Source organism: Aplysia californica, unplaced genomic scaffold (genome assembly GCF_000002075.1).
Source record: "Aplysia californica isolate F4 #8 unplaced genomic scaffold, AplCal3.0 scaffold00225, whole genome shotgun sequence".
NCBI classification, from domain to species: Eukaryota; Metazoa; Mollusca; class Gastropoda; order Aplysiida; family Aplysiidae; genus Aplysia; species Aplysia californica.
The window spans coordinates 666,238-686,143 of NW_004797495.1; the positions used below are offsets into that span (position 1 = coordinate 666,238).

At 37.1% G+C, this 19,906-nt stretch overlaps 2 protein-coding genes across 2 annotated transcripts in view; both read right to left on the reverse strand.

Annotated features, from left to right (window-relative positions):
- LOC101856186 overlaps nucleotides 1-13,691 on the reverse strand; it is a 38,509-nt gene extending 24,818 nt beyond the window's left edge. Inside the window, exons 1-10 of the mRNA XM_035970146.1 lie at nucleotides 13,583-13,691; nucleotides 12,668-12,725; nucleotides 10,997-11,165; nucleotides 10,030-10,162; nucleotides 8,267-8,388; nucleotides 6,929-7,026; nucleotides 6,339-6,424; nucleotides 5,614-5,753; nucleotides 3,897-3,983; nucleotides 3,561-3,623 (exon numbers count right to left, since the gene is read on the reverse strand). Of these exons, the coding sequence (XP_035826039.1) occupies nucleotides 3,561-3,623; nucleotides 3,897-3,983; nucleotides 5,614-5,753; nucleotides 6,339-6,424; nucleotides 6,929-7,026; nucleotides 8,267-8,388; nucleotides 10,030-10,162; nucleotides 10,997-11,165; nucleotides 12,668-12,703 (934 nt within the window). The 5' untranslated portion in view covers nucleotides 12,704-12,725; nucleotides 13,583-13,691. The remainder of the gene's footprint in view (nucleotides 1-3,560; nucleotides 3,624-3,896; nucleotides 3,984-5,613; nucleotides 5,754-6,338; nucleotides 6,425-6,928; nucleotides 7,027-8,266; nucleotides 8,389-10,029; nucleotides 10,163-10,996; nucleotides 11,166-12,667; nucleotides 12,726-13,582) is intronic.
- A 4,169-nt stretch (nucleotides 13,692-17,860) lies between these two features.
- Nucleotides 17,861-19,906, reverse strand: part of LOC101856431 (protein phosphatase 1 regulatory subunit 36) — a 33,808-nt gene continuing 31,762 nt past the window's right edge. The window contains exon 17 of the mRNA XM_005099780.3: nucleotides 17,861-19,478. Coding sequence (XP_005099837.1) covers nucleotides 19,405-19,478 — 74 coding nt within the window. The 3' untranslated portion in view covers nucleotides 17,861-19,404. The remainder of the gene's footprint in view (nucleotides 19,479-19,906) is intronic.

Consider the following 19,906-nt stretch of genomic DNA (forward strand, 5'->3'; position numbering starts at 1 on the left):
AAGGCACAGCAAGATGCAGGGGAAAAAATCTGAAAATGGAAAACCTGAAAGAAAGTCGATCAGAAAAGATCAGACAGTAAACACCACTCTACTATTAAGTCAGGAAACAAGATCACTTCATCCAAGTCAAGTAGCACCAAAATAGAAGTAAAGACAATAAACACTGCAGTCACACAGCCAGCTGTACAGAATAGTGACTACAACCGACTTCTCGTGCCTGTCACAAAACTGCATAAAATGACAGGAATGGATAATTTTCACCGTCGCATTATTGTGGCAAGTGACCACAAATTGTTTTTAAAAAAAAAAAAACTCCAAAAAACAAGAACACCAAAAGTCAACCAAGATCCGACAGCTCTGAAAAATGTTGAAAGCAACACAACATATGAAAAGGAGAATGTTATAAGTTATTATAACAGTATAATATTCAATGCAAACAACTAACTTTGCACAGAGGACGGAATCCAAAATACTTCAGTGAATCATCGGGTCATGGTCCTCACTTTAGCCACCATTTTGTCTCTTACATTACAACAATATCTATAGCCTATTCTCTCTGAAGATTTAAAAAAAATTTTCAGCTTCAGTTTCAAAGACGAATATACTAAGTACTTATTTGTATAGTATAAAAATACATAACTGACAACATTATTTGCAAATAATGACTCGCATCTGTGATAATGTTAATAAATATGATGCATGTCAATGACTGTATATTCTACATAGTAACGAAACATTTCTTATTATTCTCATCAATAAAAACCATCTTAGTAATGGAGGGATAAATGTAAGATATAAAATTGAGAAGAATGTACTATACTGATCCCCCTTCAGAAGAGCTGAAAAATACACATGTAATGTCATTTGCATTCATTTGGGTGTACAAGTACATGTATTCTACTCTCTAGGCATTTGTGTGTGTACGAAAGTGTGTGAGAGAGAGAGATTGTGCTAGCAAAAAAGGAAAGAAAGTGCATTGTGAGGACCAAATACATGAAGATATAGCAGTTTCAATTAAGAGTTGCACATCTTCAACAAACTCTCTTTGATCATGGTTCATGAAGACTGTTTCCTTTATATAATTGTTTCATACCAGAGACCTTCTCATTTTATTATGCTCCTGCAGCTCTAAAATTTGCATGCAAGAGGTTCATCAGGGACAAGAAAGCAAACTTTGTGAATACAGTCCTTGTTGAGTTGAAGTGTTTGTTTCAGCAAACATCTGGAACATTACTGCATCAAAGCATTTAAGGGAAAGGAAGTACGTAGTAAATTTTACAGAGGCCTTCCAGTCACATGAAGTATTTGCCCAACACACACAGAAGATCCAGGCAATTTCGTTGGATGTGCAGAGTGGACCATTCAGGACACAATGAGTTTTAATTTTTTGTTTTAATCTGGTTCGAGTCAAAAGCGAAATCGAGTAAAATCTGACCTGATCATAAATATTGAATTTAAAACTTTATAACTATTGTATGGTGTTGATCAAATTTCTTATTGGATAACTTAGTGTGCTGACTGAATTCCACATTCAAAAAGTTTTACTCTTTTTCCCGGATGACACAGAGCAAATAAATTCACATCCAATATCCTCAATCAAAATGTTACAAGTATGGGCACAACTCTTAGGGACAGATATTGAGCTTCAGCTCCATAAACAGAAAATTTGCATCTTAAATTTAATCTTAACAAAGCACAGATCCTAACTTCACAATGTTTATTCACTTGGAGCGGAAAAAATTCAGACCAAAGAAAAAAAGGACATGAGCAAGCCAAACCATTGGCGATTACATTCAGAAAATGGATTGCAAGCGTAAAAAGTTGTAATCGCTTTAAATACAGTGAGCAAAAATTCACTACGAATACAAATCAGTGATCACTATATTGAACACAGCAACATGACTGGATTTCAGTGCAGTTAAAATTAAAACATTATGCTGTCGCAGTAAAAAAAAAAGCAAAACAGAATATCAGGCAAGTTTATGGCTACTGATGTAAACTTTTCAAAGCAATAAACACTCTTGCTTACAATACAATGGCTTGGTCAAAATATGGTTCTAAATATGTATAAAAAACAAACAAATACACAAAAGTGCCCCAAAATAGATCTGCATACCTTAAAAACTTAAACTTCTACATGTACCTTCATGACTGCTATCTCATTTTTCATTTGCATGCATTACAACATGACAGAAATAAATTCTCTCCCAGTAATGATTTTGATGATTGTAAATGTTTTACTCCTACAGACACAATGGAGACCATTAGGAGGGAGGCTGCTTCCACCTGTCAGTAAAGGTCAACCCCGACTGAGTAGGATACTGCATCCTAGCAGATGGAGACCCTCGATAAACTTGCTTACATGGGAATTAAAATTCATATCTCCTTCACGCAACAGCAAAGAGCTTAACTATTAAACCATGGATGCCTGTTAGTCACAGAAAGTAACTACAGTTTGATGCCAAAGTGCAATAACAACATGTAAAGTCACATACTGAGGTGGTCAAGAGAATTCACCTAAGTCCTGGCAGTTAATAGTGTCAAATAGAAAACCCAAATCTTGGACTATGATGTCCTTCTAGGCCAATGGAAGTTATTTGAAGTCAGAGAGAACAGTATCTCAGATTGCAGAGTCAAAAGGTAAAATTTTTGAAGAAGAGTAATCGGTGAGCTCAGGCTCTTAAGAAGTTTAGCAACTGCAAACCGTGTCAGCGACACTGCTTCCAGGTCAGTGGCCAAAGAGATGTGTCCTTGAGCAAGATACATTAATAAATCTTAGCTCAAGCACAGGAAGCTGCATCATGGTGACAGCCGAGAACATGTTCTATTTTAGTCTGTCATCTTACACTATTGACTGTCCTGTATCTTTCAAAGAATTGATTTGGACCCAATTCAGATCCTCACCTCAGCCAGCACACATCAGTAAAGTTGTCAACAAACTACACAAAAGCTGTAAAATTCAAACCATCAGAGCCAACAAAATCATATACTGGGATTTGAAAGGGAACAAAGACACTTTCTCTGTATTCTAAAATTTCTTCAATTATTTTACTACGAGTTGAAAGTACCCATGCAAAACCCTCATCATTAGGCACATTGACATAAGTACAGAAGTTGAACATCAAAACAAAAATGTCCACTTGTCGTATCGCAAGCACAAATGGATTTGACCACTCCATATTCTTGCCCTCAGACTATTTCAACATTTCACGTATTATCACATTATACTTCTGTCAAAACTGTATAATCATGTATTGCATTAAACTATTTCGATTATTTACTTACGATTATCACACATATTCATTTCAAAATTGTACGAGCATGCAATGTGGGAAACAATTATCTTAATGTTTTGTTATTTAATATCACACAATATTCTTCAAACAAAAAATATTAATAAAAAGCATGCAATGAGGTAAGCTCTTTCAGTTTATATTTTTATATATCACACAATACCAAATTAAAACAATGACAAGCATGCAAAGCAATCAACAACTGTATCGGGGGGTGACCTGGGCAGAACTGTGAGTAAAGATCTATTGCATGAGCTCATTGAGTGCCATTCTTCTGGAAGAACTTCATCATGACCTGCCTGGCTTGACTGTTGGCCTCTTTAAACACACCTGTGAAGTTATCATATGGTATGTTAAAAATATCTAAAACTTCAAAAGACGAAGGAAATCAAAAAACTTAAAGTATACAATGCAGAGCTAATGCTTGAACACACATTCTTGTTCAAAGAATTTTGAGTGCTCGCCTAGGGAAAAAGCGCCTTACACATGAAATCTACCATAATATATATTGTACACAAAAAACTCTAATTTCTGAAACATGCCGTAAGGGCATGGCACAGACCAAGCGGAGATTTTAGTACCAACTATTCGGGTGGAACTTACCAGGCAAAGAAAAGAAACCATGCACTGTTCCTTTCAACAGTTTGCTGTCACACGGAATATTCGCTGCCTTCAATTTGGATTTATATGCTGGAGAAAGAAAAAAAGTCAAATGATCGCAAGGAAAGAATCACAAGAAGCACCTTGAAATATAAATCAAAGAACTTTCTGTCTCCCATATCCATTCATACAAGAGTGGGGTCTTCAAATCCACTATGTACCCTATCCTACCACAGATGTCCATTTTAGCAAACACAGTGTAAGGTTGCTCAACTTTTGGACTGTCAAACAACCTTTTTATAGTTCCTCTTTGTCATTATCATTGTTGCCCCTCCTCCGCAGAGAATAATTTGGAGAAAATGTAAAAAGAAGTGTTTTGTTGTATGGACCTGAAACATGGAAACTAACATAGCAGATACAGTGGAACTTGGTTTCAACAAACTCCTGGGATTCAACGAAAGGAGTTGGATTTCCCCCTTTTTTTTTTTCAATTTATTAAAAAAAACAATTAAAATAACTCGGATTCAACAAATTCACAAATGAGCAAGCTTGGATTCAAAGAAGCCGCTTGCAGGGTGAACTGCCTCATGGGACCAATCAGCAACCTACTTTCATACCCGAAACATGAGTTAATAGCACTCACACATATGTGTTAGCCCATGTCAGGGTCAGACAGGCGGCCAGCACACATGTGACTGTGTGTACGTGTGTCTGAGGTATTGGGGGGAGGGAGCACAAGAGGTCCGGGAGTGGAAGTTCAGTAGAGATACAAACGCGTTACAGTTTTTTTTACCGGTTATTGATCAATGTTGCAATGACAAGCTAGTCTTGACGTAGATCTAGGTGAATAATTACGCGCTGGACTGTGGAATCAAACATTGCCATATGCTACGCTCTACACAGCAACATAACTTGTTCAGCAAGAAATATGTTATAGATGATAGACGACACAGGCGTGCATTTGAAAGAATCTGCCCTTTTGTACGGTGTGTGCTTGGTAGAGTTCAGAGTATTTTCTTGGAATCTTCAAGCATTTCTTTGGTATCAAAGAAATGAAAATGCCTCTCATTTGAAACCAAACTACTTTTGAATGAGAAAGTCGAACACACTGTACATTACTTGCTCAGTGCCTATAATTATCAACACAAAAAATTTATATTTGCAATAACGAACACTGGGATTCAACTAAATAGAAGGCCAGGCCCGACAACTTCGTCGAATCTGAGTTCCACCGTAGTACGTAAATTACAGTCCTTTATCAACTACTGCCTGAGAAACATGATGATAATCCACTGGCCAAACACCATATCAGAAATGTAATCTTATGACAAGAACCTAACAACAACCAATAGACCGTGGTGGTGGATTAGACACACTCAATGGAAGCCAGCTCACAATAAGACACGGCAAAGCCTTACATGGAATCCCTAAGCAAGGAGGAAGAGAGAAAGGCTACGATCCACGGGGAACTAGATCTGAAGGCAATTCTCAGATATAAGTGGGGCACAGCTTGCTGGAGGTAGAAAAGATTGATGAGAACAAAGTGGAGAGCCCTTCTTGGCAGCCTCTACTCAACATCAGGGTGAAAGAGAGGGAGAAAAACAATAAGCAGCACTTTCTCTACATTGCTTGTTTAGTGTTCTTTAAAAAAAAACATTTGTGGAAAAGATGGAGAGAGAAATAGCTATTGAGATACACAGCATCTTCAATCTGCACATACCATAATTGGACTCCTTGAGGGGATCGGCCTCCGCAATCAGGATCAGAGTTGGGGGAAGTTTTGAGAAATTCTTCTGAAGTAAAGGGGAGGCCCTCACATTGGCCTTGTCCTCCTCAGACTGGATGCAGCTCTCCAACAACCTTAGACAGCACAACACACACAAATAGAAGTATATTACGGCAAGGGATATAATATTTTGGTAGTTAGAGAACAGCATTGTTTTGATTTTTTTTTTTTCAAATACTTTGAAGAAACCAGCAGTCAGCTACCAGAGGAGGAGGAGACAGACAAACAGACAGACAGACGGGCGGACAGGACAGACAGGACAGACAGGACAGGACAGGACAGGCAGGCAGGCAGGCAGACAGACAGACAGACAGACAGACAGACAGACAAGACAGGACAGGACAGGACAGGACAGGACAGGACCGGACAGGACAGGACAGGACAGGACAGGACCGGACGGACTAGACCGGACAGACGGACGGACGGACGGACGGACAGAAAGACAGACAGACGGACAGAAAGACAGTCAAACAGACAGACAGACAGACCGACAGACAGACAGACAGACAGGACAGGACAGGACAGGAAAGGAAAGGACAGGACAGGACAGGACAGGACAGGACAGGACAGGACAGGACAGGACAGGAAGGATAGACAGACAGACAGTCAGACTTCATCTAAAGTTTCCACACAGCTAAGAGCAATCATGAGATGTTTACTTCTCCATCTGAGCCATCAGCACAGGGCTCTCCTCTGCATAACTCTCCCCGTCCGAGCGCCAGTCAAGCAGGGGATACACTAGAATCTGAGGAAAGAAAAGAGAAAAACTGACTGCATCTAACAATTGATAAAAGGACTTTGGAAGCAGAATCTATCCATATAACCCTTTGAGAGAATATATACACCACTACACATGCATACAATATAGGAATTGGTCTCATAACTCAGAATTCAGGGGTCTTAAATTCAATGTGGCAGAATTTTCACTTTTTTAAGGGGGGTTCCTTGTTTTTGATGCATTCCTCACAAAAAAATGTTTGGCGGGTTTTTTTTACGATTAATAAATATCTTTTCTTTGTTTGATATAGCAAATTTAGAGAAAGAAAAAAAGAAAACAAAAATCATGTTTGTAAATGAGGTTGACAGAAGCAACAGAACAAAAAGAAAATAAAGAGGACGTACAGGTTTCCTGGTTCTAATCACCTTCCATTATTTCCAGAGAGAGGCACTAAAACTTTCAGAGATCAACCCCTCCTGAAGAAATTAATACTACTCATACATTTGAAGATTCAAAGAAAAGAAACTCTACCTGGAAGTCAACAGTGGGGACCTCAAATGCGACAGTAGCAGCAATACCACCACCAGCACTTGATCCCATGACTCCAACTTTACTGTCATTCTCGGCACCTGAACAACAAACAGTAACAAGAGAATTGCAACATCCCTTTCAATATCGTTTGGTTAGTCTCAGCCAAAAGCAGTTCAACTCATGTGCATCTCTAATAAGACAAGTTGAACAATTTCTTTTTTTTTTTAAAGAATTCTCCCCAAATAGTGGGTTTCAGTATGATTCCAGCCCTCGCTGTTCAAAGTCAAGGTAGAAATTACACGTAACAGAAATGATTGATATTCTCCTTATCAAAACAGCTGTGGATCCATTTCTCATTTTCTTTTCCTTGGGTTTTAATTTTATAGATTATCTAGCCCTAATTATTTATGTAAACAAGATTTTTATAACCTTCAAGATGGGGAGCAAAATCTGTTCAGCAATATCACATTTTATCGTATTCTAGTTTAGTTTTAGTAGAGGTTTTACGGCGCTCGCAACTGCATAAGGTCATATGAGCGCCAGAAGATTAGAAGAGTTACAAGAGAGTAACAAACATAAAAAAGAAGGGGAGATAAGGACAATAGATGTTTGATAGGAAAGAAGGAGCAAACCACACCACAGCACCCACCGACCACCCACTTTTTATTTTATTGTATTCATTATTCTCATGACTGTGAATTAAAATTAAGCTATCAATTTTTTTTAAACCAAAAGGCCACATGGAGAGAAAAACTTTGAATCTATAAGACTTCAAAAGGAGGCTCAGTAGCTAAACAAGTTCACCTGTCAACCTGGAGGTCCCCAGTTCGATCCCTGATAATGTTGTTGTTTTTTCTCATGTTTTCTACACATCCTGATCCAAGGGCAAATAGGATTGAGCATCTAGTCTTCTCGGATAACAACAAAACATTTAGGAGGTCTCATGTGAAAGTTCCACATGTTTAAAATCCCTTGGCAGTTATAAAAGCAAAAAGAGAGTGCCTTTCTGGCCATCATACTGGCAAAATTCAAAAATAGTTCCAAGCTAAAAAATGTAGCCCCTCTAGTCAGCACAATTATTAAGGGAACCTTCTAAAATGACACATAGCTGCCTGTCAGGCCATGGAATATTCTATGTTCTTTGTAAATAACCAGCAATGTATGTAAAAATCAACTTCTCTGTGAGATAAAGATCTTACAGTCAGTTACTCCCTCAGCTTTAGCAGAGGTAAGAGAAGAAGAAGACTTCAAAGATAATTCAACTAAACTGATTGTGTCACTAGTATTAGAAAGTAAAGTGCGCAGTTAAATACATTCTAAAAAGAAAGACAGACTCACCTATCAGAGGTTTATTCATGAGAACCCATCTTGTCACTGATTTGCCATCATCAAACATGGCAGGGAACTTGTGGTCTGGGGCCAGGCGATACTCCACATTGACTAGGACACACTTGAGCTCGCTGGTAAGAAACAGTAAGAGAAGCAGTTTACAGAAATACCATTCAAAAATCATCATCAATACAAGCTTTCGCATTTCTATTTCATTTTGTATAAAAACGACTTGCTAGGAAAGGTTAAAAAAAAATATAGGTCTATATATTACTTTCTAAATCATAAAGAGTGATGTTAAAATAGTCCAAAAAGCTGTACACTTTTTCAAGGACAATATTAAGAACAAAATAAGTTCATATGGGCATGTACAGAAAACTATATTACACCTTTTCCTGATCAAATATCAAAATAGAGCGTTCAAATGAAACATGATAGCAAAATGTATTCAACATAGTCAAATCAAATTCAACATAGAAAGTTCAAACATCAAAATAGAAAGAGCAAATGTAACACTAGGAAGCTCAAATATCAAAATAGCGCTATCAATTGTAACAATAGAGAGTTCAAATTCAACATTGTCAGTTCAAATTCAACATTTGTCAGTTCAAATTCACACACATATTCTAAACACAATAGGTAGTGCCTGCCTGCCTGCCTGCCTGCCTGCCTGCCTGCCTGCCTGCCTCTCTCTCTCTCTCTCTCTCTCTCTCTCTCTCTCTCTCTCTCTCTCTCTCCCTCTCCCTCTCCCTCTCCCTCTCTCTCTCTCTCTCTCTCTCTTAAAATCTGTTCAAAGTAGCCGCAGCGACAAATCGAGATGTGTATGGCAGAGCCATTCGAATACCTGTTTTTGTTTTGTTGAAAGTGTAAGCTGGGTGGCTTTCTGCTATTGAAATCAGTTCATCTTTTATTTCCGTGGTTACTTTCCCAAATATCTTTTCAACAACATCCTCAGTTTCGATTGCTCGGCGTACGGTACTGTACGCAGTATTTCGGCTGATTTACAACTGTTTAGCAAGCATAATGTAATTGTCACCTCGCAGAAAGGCTTCTCGTATACCGGTCTTCTCTGTTAATCCTCGAGACTGACTCTGTGTATTATTTGATTTTTGGACAGGCATGCTTAATATGTTGTTGTGTCTTCCAGATAAGATCTGTTACAACGGTCGAAGTGTTGGATCTAACAAAACAAGATGACTGCCACGGTTAGATCTAGAACCAAACCGCTGACGGAGAGAGACGAGAACAGTAAACAACAAATGCAGCTAAGAGACAGATTTGAACTTTCATTGCTGCATTTGAACTCGCTATGTGATATATGATCGGGAAAAAGTGTAGATCCAGATCTACATCTAGAGAGCAGACAGTGAGTATTGAATGCGAGAGACATGAACAGTAAACACTGAACGTTGTTAAGAGACAGGGTAGCTTCCCCTGACTCTGAGACGATGGTTACATCATAAGTTCGTAGTTTTTCGTATTGTAGAATTTGAACTTTCCTATGCTGCATTTAAAATGACGATGATGAATATGATTTCCCTGATGTTTACATTTGAGCTCTCCTGTGGTTACATTCAAGCTGACATTTGCTTTATGCTTTCCATTGTGTTGAATTTGAACTCTCTATGTTGAATTAATATTTTGATATTTGATCAAGAAAAGGTGTAAAAACTACTATATAAACACAGGATTTATACAAATGAGACTAGACATTGTTTTCTGCAGGCAAAACTAAACAACATTAATAAGTGTAAAGAAAAAAGAGGAAAAACCTGGCAAGCAGCTTGCACATGAGCTCTGAAGTCTTCCGAGACCCAAACTTGTTGCCCCCTCCATGAAAATAAACGAGGATGCCTGGTTTTCGGGGACACCCTTTTGGCTTAATGACATCTATTGGAATACCATCTGAGGAATGAGATATGTTTGTTTCTTTAAACAAAGGCAAAACAGAAGACCAAGACTTTAATAAAAACATCTTTTTTATGAGTAAACACCCATTGCAATAACCACTACACCTCTGAGGAGACATTAGGAGCCCAGTCATCATGCAGAGTGATTTTACCCCTCTCGCTGAATCCCATGCTCATCATTCAGTAATTTTAGTAGGAGTTTTACAGCATTTGCAACACAGTCAGATCATATAAGTACCAAAGATTACAGGTATTGAAAGAGAGTAACAAACATATAAAGGAGGAGAGATAAACGAATGATAGATGTTTGATGTGTGATAGCAAAGAAAGAGCAAACAGCACCAGAACATCTGCAAACCACCCAATTGCTCATTGGGACTACCTCGCAAAGTCCCCGTTGGTCATCACTAAAGAGTGAAATTCTTGACTGAAAAGTAATAAAAACATCCCCCAAGACAATACCCTCAATGGGTCCATACCCCAAATATTTCAATCCACACACAGAATAACAAAAGAAAACCTACCAATTGACCCATAGTTTGATCATTTTGTTTTAGTAAGAGTTTTACGTCACTTACAACACAATAAACGCCGAAGGTTTAAGGCGTTACAAGAAAATAACAAACGCAAAAAAGAAGGAGGAGAGATAAGGACAAATAATGTTTGATAGGAAAGAAGAAGCAAACCACAACAAAACACCCATCAACCACACCAAAACACCCGCCAATCACCAGTGAAATCAATTTACAAGACCACAAGGTCTCTTACTACAGAATTTGTTTTAAAAATACTGAAATCTAGACACAAGATACACAGACAATAGTATTACCTGGCACATCCAAAGAGGGAACTTTGAACTCAGTGACCCTTCCCTCAAATTCAAAGTCAAAGCTGGAGTTAAGCTCTTCATGCAAGGCCTGGTGCTCTTCTTTTGACATTGACTGGCCAAAGCTCTGAATCAGTTTCGACTGGAGGTACTGCTCTGATTCATCGGTCAGCTGAGACAAAAAAGAGAACAGTTTTCATGTCAGTCCACTTAACAAACTACCGCAAGAATGCAGTCTACTGTAAGTACTTATATACCTGCTGATTGACCACAGTTTACCTGATGGCCTACTGCGATTAATGCCTGCACACACTAGTTTTTTTTAATACTATAACACCCTGATTTACTACTTTTAACTCTTTGAAAACGCATCCACTTTCCCTTTCTCGATATACCCTGTGATGCACCTTCTTTGTCCTTTTTTATGAGGCCACCATTTTTTTCCTATCAACAGTACAAAAATCACACTTGCACCACTAAAAAGTACAATTTCTCTATTTTTCTACCAATCAATCATACATTAATTATTTATCTCCACTACGCCGAGGCCCTTTTTTGGTAGTAAATCTAAAAATGACAAAAACGTCACTAAATGGGTAATTAAATCGAAACATGCGAACATATTATGATAGTACTTCACCTAATGAATGAACTTCCGGTAAAAGAGACCTTTTTTCGGCAATTTTCAAAAAGTAATTTGATGTCGAAATCGTTGTAATGGAATGTGCCCGAGCCGCTGTCAGCAGCTCACAGGCGCAGCACTTCCAACCGCGAGCCGCTGGGAGCGGCTTGTCGGATATAAATAGTTAACAACACCAGTTTTCCCTTGATCAAGGTTGCAAGATCACTATAGTTGCCCTCAAAAGAAACAAAAATTTGACATGGTTTGGGGGTCAGGTAGATCTACTAACTAATGAGATTCATCATCACTATCATCTAAACTTTTTTCTTCTAACTCTAAATCTAACTTCTCATCACTGTCATCATCCATAAACAACTCTAAAGCTTCTTCAGTCCGCATCAAACCACGTTGCCTGGAGCTCGTCATTTTGGATAGAAACTGCGAAACAATGGGCCTAAAACAAATGCTTTGCAAAGATATATATCCTAATTCGAAAACAAATTAGAGGGAATCAACCAAATTATAGGGCTTTAGACGAGCTTTCCAATGATATAGGGGTTGCCACCTTAGAGTAGACCACTAAAAATAGCAAATAATAAACATGTTTAAAATCGTCACCGCTGACGCGTCTTCAAAGAGTTAAGAAATTGGAGCGGGGGGCAAACCTCCCTTCAACCCCCCAGGTGCATCTGCTTCCAAACAAAAAAAATTGGAAACCCAAATACTTACTTCTACTAGATCTAAATTAAATAGTAGCTTGCAAGAATTCACTTCAGCCCTGACAAACAATTTTAAGCTTTCACCTCAAACCAGTTCACACTACAAGACGAACAACAATGTTTTTAACAGCAAGTCTAAGTGTATGAATAGGAAATAAAGGTAAATCTGTAGAGTGTCTACAAGGTTACCTTGGCTAATGTTGTAAACTTTGATTTTTATTGTCTACAGTTTAAAAAAGCAGTGCATCACAATCTTAAATCACTTGATTCCGAACACATCTACTTTGAATTCTTTAAAATAAATTAAAATGCCAATTACTATACTTTCCCTACCTTACACTTTTCTCGGATCAAATCTAGCCACGCCATGTTTCACTCTTTTTCTGAAGACCTGTAAAAAAAAAGTTTTAATTAATTAAAATAAGGAAAAGGAAGATTTAATGAATTAATATATTAAATTATAATGACAAGAACAAACAGGACATGATCACGACATAAATTTTAATTACCAAAAACATTTGGCCCAATCACAGAGGTGGGCTAGGTGCTCGCTGTCGCTTCAACTTCAGGTAAAATCGTCAACACTTTGTTGTATGAATTCTAGATCTAGATCTAGATCTAGATCTAGATCTAGATCTAGATCTAGATTAGATCTAGTATGAATCACGAATCTAGCGATTCAAGCTGTTTTTCCATTTTTGTCTTGCTATAGTGCAGTCTGTAAGGACCATCTAATTTGTCCAATAATTATAAAGACAACACTAGATTCTCGCCTAGAGTTTACATTAGATATCACTAAGGATCAATCTGTTATTTCCTCGATATTAGCAGATCAATGAAAAGGCTACAGTTCAAAATCAAAGAAGCCTTTATTTTTGAAGAGTGAAATCAGTCTGAGTGAATGTGTCCCTTAGCCTTAGCTTTGCACTAAATATTATAACGTTACCCCCCACTCCCTCCACCTTGTGCTTGGTGAAAAAGAAATGATAAACACCCTCCTTCCCAGTCCTAGTACTCCTAGATCTAGAATCTAGAGTCTAGATCTAGATCTAGTTCTATTCTAGTTGAGTAGGCCTATTAGTATTAGATCTATTGATTCTCTTACTCTTCTAATTCTCTTTGCAGGCTGCATGCATTATTCAACAATTCAGGTCTACCTAGAGATCCAGCCTTCGATAGCAACAGACCGATGGATATTTTTCCACGCCTTTGTTCAAAACGACAAACGGAACCGTAGAAAATACAAACCCAAATATATGCAAATCAACGAGAAATTATTCTTCAAGAAGGCAATCACTTCGTGAGCACAGCACCTGCCTTGATTGAGTAGTAGCGACTCGGGTAGCCTACTCGGGTCTAAATAAGGATGTTGTGGGAGGAGTCGAAATTTACTAATACTTGTGTACAACAGTATAGCAGTCTTTGCCTCTTGGAAACGGTTCTTTTTGTAGTGCTGATAATGATAGAATTAGAAACTCGTTTTCTTCTTCCGAATTGTTTCTCTATACTTTATTTGAGAACAAACAAAAAAACAAACCCAACCCTAGCAAACAAACAGTAAAAAGCTATAGGCTGTAATATGTCTTATCTTTACGCAAGCATAGATTATCTTTCTGATCTAGGTTTGGATATTAATTATTTTTATTTTCACTCCTGTCTCATGCTCAGGTATAACCATAGAGTTACCTCCTTTTAAACTATAGTCAGAGAGTATTTAATTATATTTTAGTGTCTCTGCTATAGTGTACATCTATGGGTATATCACATTTGTCTTGTTCTTTTTTCCCCTTTTTTTAAATCATCAAAGCGGGTGCATAATATTATGACAACAATGTGAAAGATTTATCACGAGAACCAAATTAACAGTCTGCTTCAATAATTCTGATTTCTTTGACAGTCTACCACCGGATCGGCCTGACAATAACCTGGGCTTTTAAAAATTTTACTTTTTTTTTCTTTGTAAGTGTTTTGCGGCGCTCGCAACTGCATAAGGTCACATGAGCGGGCGGGGATACATTAAACTTTTTCAGATGGTAGGAAATTTTGAATGTTGCCCGGGTGGCGGCCGAAGCACTCATCTATCGATTTTAGACCACCATGGCACACACGCCCTCCGAGATTTTTCGCCGTTGTCCGAGAAGGCTAGGTGTAGATATTTCCTACCAGAAGATCAGAGGTGTGGCTGAAAGACAGCAATAAGAAGGAGCCAAGGAGTAGGCCAGCAGTAGAAATGCTGCAGAAAGAGTCAGGGGCCCAGAGAAGGGGGCAAAGGAGGTGAGGGGTGGGGGCAGAAAGAGGAGACGAAAACAGACGAGGGAACATTGCTATAGATCACAGGGATGGGGGTGAAAGGAGACAATTTTAGAGAAGAAAATTTTTCGGTCGCTACCCGGATTCGAACCCGGGACCTTTGAATGAGAGGCAAACATCAGTAACCTCTAGGCCACGAGAGCGTATTAGGGTACGTGCATCTAAGCTACTCAGGGTTAGGTTGATTTAAATCAGGTTGATTTAAATCAGTTGATCTTTTAAATAAAAATCTGTGATTTAAATCCCTTTTTCAAAATTTATTTTTATTCAGTTTTTACACATTTCAACATTCAGAATTCCTTTCCTTGGTTTCATAAAACAGATATAAGGTTTAGTAGACTAATATAATCATGCTTTAAAAAGTCTGCTTTCCCCCCTTTCACTGTAAAATAATACAGTATTCAATTTACTTTTTTTTTCCATAATTGAAATCAGAGCTGTTTTTTTTATTTTAATCAACTTGATTTTTAAATAAAAATCAGTGATTTAAATCACTTTTCAAAAAAATGTATTCAGTTTTTACATATTTAAACATTCAGAATTCCTTTCCTTGGTTTTATTAAACAGATATAAGGTTTAGTAGACTAATATAATCATGCTTAAAAGTCTGCTTTCCCCCCTGTCACTGTGAAATAATACAGTTCTCAATTTACTTTTTTTTTCATAATTGAAAACCAGGGTTGGGTTGCTTTAAATCAGGTCGATTTAAATCAGTTGATTTTTTAAAAAATTTAAATCAACTTGATTTTAAAAATAAAACTCAGTGATTTAAATCACTTTTAAAAAATGTATTCTGTTTTTACATCTTTAAACATTCAGAATTCCTTTCCTTGGTTTTATAAAACAGGGTCACTGTAAAATAATACAGTACTCAATTTACTTTTTTTCATAATTGAAAACCAGGGTTGGGTCGATTTAAATCAGGTCGATTTAAATCAGTTGATTTTTAAAAATTTTAATCAACTAGATTTTAAAAATAAAACTCAGTGATTTAAATCACTTTTTAAAAATGTATTCTGTTTTTACATCTTTAAACATTCAAAATTCCTTTCCTTGGTTTTATAAAACAGATATAAGGTTTAGTAGACTAAAATAATCATGCTTAAAAGTCTGCTTTCCCCCCTGTCACTGTAAGTGGTAAAATAATACTGTATTCAATTTTTTTCATAATTGAAATTAGCATTTTCTTTTTCTTTTTAGACAAACACAAGCGTGCGCACACACACAGACACTGTAATAAAATGCAAGTTTATCTATGCATAAATACCCCCCCCCCCCCCTTCCTTTCAGACTGACATTTTCTTCATTTTTGTCTGTAGCCATAATTCACTGATAAAGCAGATTAAGACTTTCTAAAATTGCAGTTGCTTTAATTAATCATTAGTTAAAATAAAGACAATGCATTTTGCACTAAAAGAACTTACTTTTAGCCACCAAAAATCCCAAACTGTGTCGACATTTTTTTTTTAATAAAAAAAATCAGATTTAAATAAAACAGATCTGATTTAAATTTAAAAATCGATTTTTTAAATTTTTATTTTAAAAATAAAAAAAATCACCAACCCTGAAGCTACTAGACCTATTTGTTCCATCGTTTCCTTAGAAGATTGAAAGGCTGGACAAATTGTAAGCAATTCTGGCAATAGCTAAGGTAGAATTTTCGTGGAAGCAAAAACTCCAAATGCTTCTCCTATACGTGCTCCATATTATACATGTAATGTGTGGGTGGTTGGTGTGTGTCAGGTGTGATTTGCTCTTTCTTTCCTATCAAACATCTATCGTCCTAATCTCTCCTCCTTTCTGTGTTTTTTTTTTTAATCGCTGACAACACTTCTATACTTCTTATATCTTCGGCACTTAACTTATATGACCTTATTGTGTGGCAAGAGCTGTTAAACTCTTACTAAAGCTGAATACCTACTATAATGACAATAATGTTAACATCTGAACTTGACACAGACAAACTTTTGGTGAATATAGCCCCACCTGAAGCCACAAGCTTCGACCTTCCATTGCCAGGATATGATATGTAGCTAAATACAAGCATACCATTAAATTAACTAATAAAAGTAAAATAGCTTCTTTGTTATTGCTTGAGTAAAGAGAAGCACATCAACACAATAATAGATCAGTACTAACAATTCACTAGACATAGGGGTAACCCTGACCTGATATATACCAGTAGGAAAGAAAAGAAGTAGGACCTGCAAGGAGTGACTTCCAGCACATCATGGGGAAAGTTACCTTTCAAAGATCTTTTCATGCTACGGTAATCGATAATCAGTCTAGGATGTTGTTTGTTATTGATCAAGTATGATACAGTAAAAGCTACAACACTACTATAAGAAAGGGTAACATTGATTAGAGCGTTAAAAATATAGGCAGAGATTCACACAACTGACATTAATATATTAAGATTGACCGTGCAAGTCTGGGATAACTTATGAACAATCCAGTCAGGAGCCAAGTCCTTGGAAGTGACTGCCGTCTAAGAGATCCAAAGAGGTTCTGATAAAAAAGCAATGAACAGAGAACTTAGCACTTTAATCAGATCTGTTCTGCATTGCTCAAAATTCATACACATCAAGGAGATGAAACACGGCTTCGGTGTGTCCGACTTTTATTACTCAGTGAGTCAAACAGTGATTCCAGCAAAAATTACAAACTAAGCCAGCAGTTGACATTATACATATAAATATGTATATATATACAAACATGTGTTTGTGTGTGTGTGTGTGTGTGTGTGTGTGTGTGTGTGTGTGTGTGTGTGTGTGTGTGTGTGTGTGTGTGTGCGTGCGTGTACGTACACACATATGTATCACAGAAGCATATAAATAATAGAAATAACAGTCATTAAAGCTATCTATCGTAGATGAAAGCTGGTGATTCCCACAAAATCCAAAGGTTGAAAGTGAAGAAACTTAATTTAATATTAATAATAATAATAATAATAAATAGTATTTGTATAGCCCATATCCCCACTCCAAAGTAGGCTCTATGCGCTTTACACTACATTATTACCCCAGCAGACCATAGAACACTCAGAAACATTCTCAGCTTCCAGGGAAGCATACAGAGCAAGCAGCTGGTTCAGAGCTCAAACACTAACAAACTGACAAGATCTTTCACTGTCTATAGCTGGGTACCCATTCCCACCTGGGTGAAGTGGGGAAAATTCGTGTAAAATGCCTTTCCCAAGGACACAACGTTGGGCCCGCGGCTCGAACCCCCGAACCCGCAACCTCAGGATTATCATTCCGGTAGCTTAACCACTAGGCCACCGACGCCATATTAATAGACCTATAGAACGTCTCGGAAGTGTAAAGGAAGTACAGTCATAAAATCCTGTCCTGCATTCACATTTCTGTTATAGATGTAATGAAAATCCACATTTAAATGAAAAAATAGGACATTTGAATCTTGATTGAAAAAACTCATTTTGCTTCTGCCTTTATAATTCAAAAGAGGATTTGATTGACATAGAACGTCTTAGCCCCTAAGTTACACATTAGGCTGGCTGACTTCACCCTGCCTGTGAGTTAGAGCCAACCTGGACGGAGTGGGTTATCAGAAGAGCTTGGAGGATTTTAAGTGAATAACGTCTTGTCAAACAAAAGTAAATAGCTTGTTTCATGGATCAACATTACTGTACTAGCAATGGAAACCACCTCAAACACTTCATAAATCAAGAGCTGCAAGCAATATCTAGGTGTGTGAATGACATGCTTGATGAAAGCAAATTACTGAATATATTTTGATATTCAAAGAATATTTTCCTTGAATACATACAAAATTTTCAAGAACATGGAAATACACATGTATATTCGTGCATAAATATACATGATCGATAGCCCTCATTTACACATACAAACACAACCAAAGCATGTGCCAAACAAACATACAATTACAAGAAATGAAAATAAATTTAAAATCACAAAGTTTCACAGATGTTTGTTTAAAAAATCCCAGGCATGGCACTAGCCTCAAATAACTAATAAAATAAAATAAAATGAAATAAAAATGTTTTAAATAATATAAAAGGCACTTTTTACAATAACCATTCCAGGCTAAGACAACATTATGTTAGGAATGCAAAGACTGCCTCAGCACGAAGTCTAGCCATAATCATTCATGAAGGCAGTGACAAAAACATGGACGGAATGTTATCACAGCATTAGCTATACGCGGAGTGAGTCACAGTGAGCACTTACAGTTCTAAGATGTCATAGAATCCATGTATTGTCAGCCAGATGTTCAGATGCACTAAGCTAAAAGTTTTGAATTTCTAAAGATAGTTGTTTCTCAATCTATGATATTAATTACACCTTCTCAAGAAATATTTTATACATAGAAGCAAATGTTACAAGAATGAAAGTTTTACCTCTCTACTGAAAAATGTTCCTGTCTGGGCTTAGTGCATTTGAACAGAAGGTTGACGATTAAAAAAATGTTAAATAATATAAACATTTCTATAGCATGGGGTCGATCAAATTTGTACTATTTAGGATTTTTCCTTTGACATTATTTTTATTCTTCTGCCTCTCGCCACGTGTGGACCATTGGCCACTGACAAGTTTTCTCAAGCCATACAACCCCCAGCGAGTCTTCCTACATGAGAAAAAATCATAAATGTATGGTCATTGAAAGTATAAGATAAGCATACTCCACAGTATGTGAAATTAAAGATGACACATCACAGGTCAAAAGAGGGGGAAAAAAAGGCAATAAAAGCATGAAGTGTCAATAAAAATAGGACAAAATCAAGTTTCATCATCAGTGAAGGCTTCCGTCGTGGCATGAGAGAAAGCTGTTTGCTGACGGCTTGTTCCTCTGTCTGAAAATACAAAACAGTAAAACAAATATTTGTTTGGGCAATATATGCCAATAAGTACTGCAGTAAGATTAGTTTAGTTTTAGTAGAGGTTTTACGGCACTCGCAACTGCATAAGGTCATATGAGCGCCAGAAGATAAGAGGTGTTACAAGAGAGTAACAAACATAAAAAAGAACTTAGAAGAAGGGGGGAGATAAGGACGACAGATGTTTGATAGGAAAGAAGGAGCAAACCACACCAGAGCACCCGCCAACCACCCACGCAGTAAGATTAAAAACATAAAATACTTGAAGAGGCTCAAAAAGAGAATATGGAGAGGAGAACATCAAGTTTCCGCCGTTAGTGAATATATTTTTCACAGCATTATCTATCTCATTCTCATAAAAATTATGGACTTTCAGATCTCAGATTTAAGCAGAGCATATACTC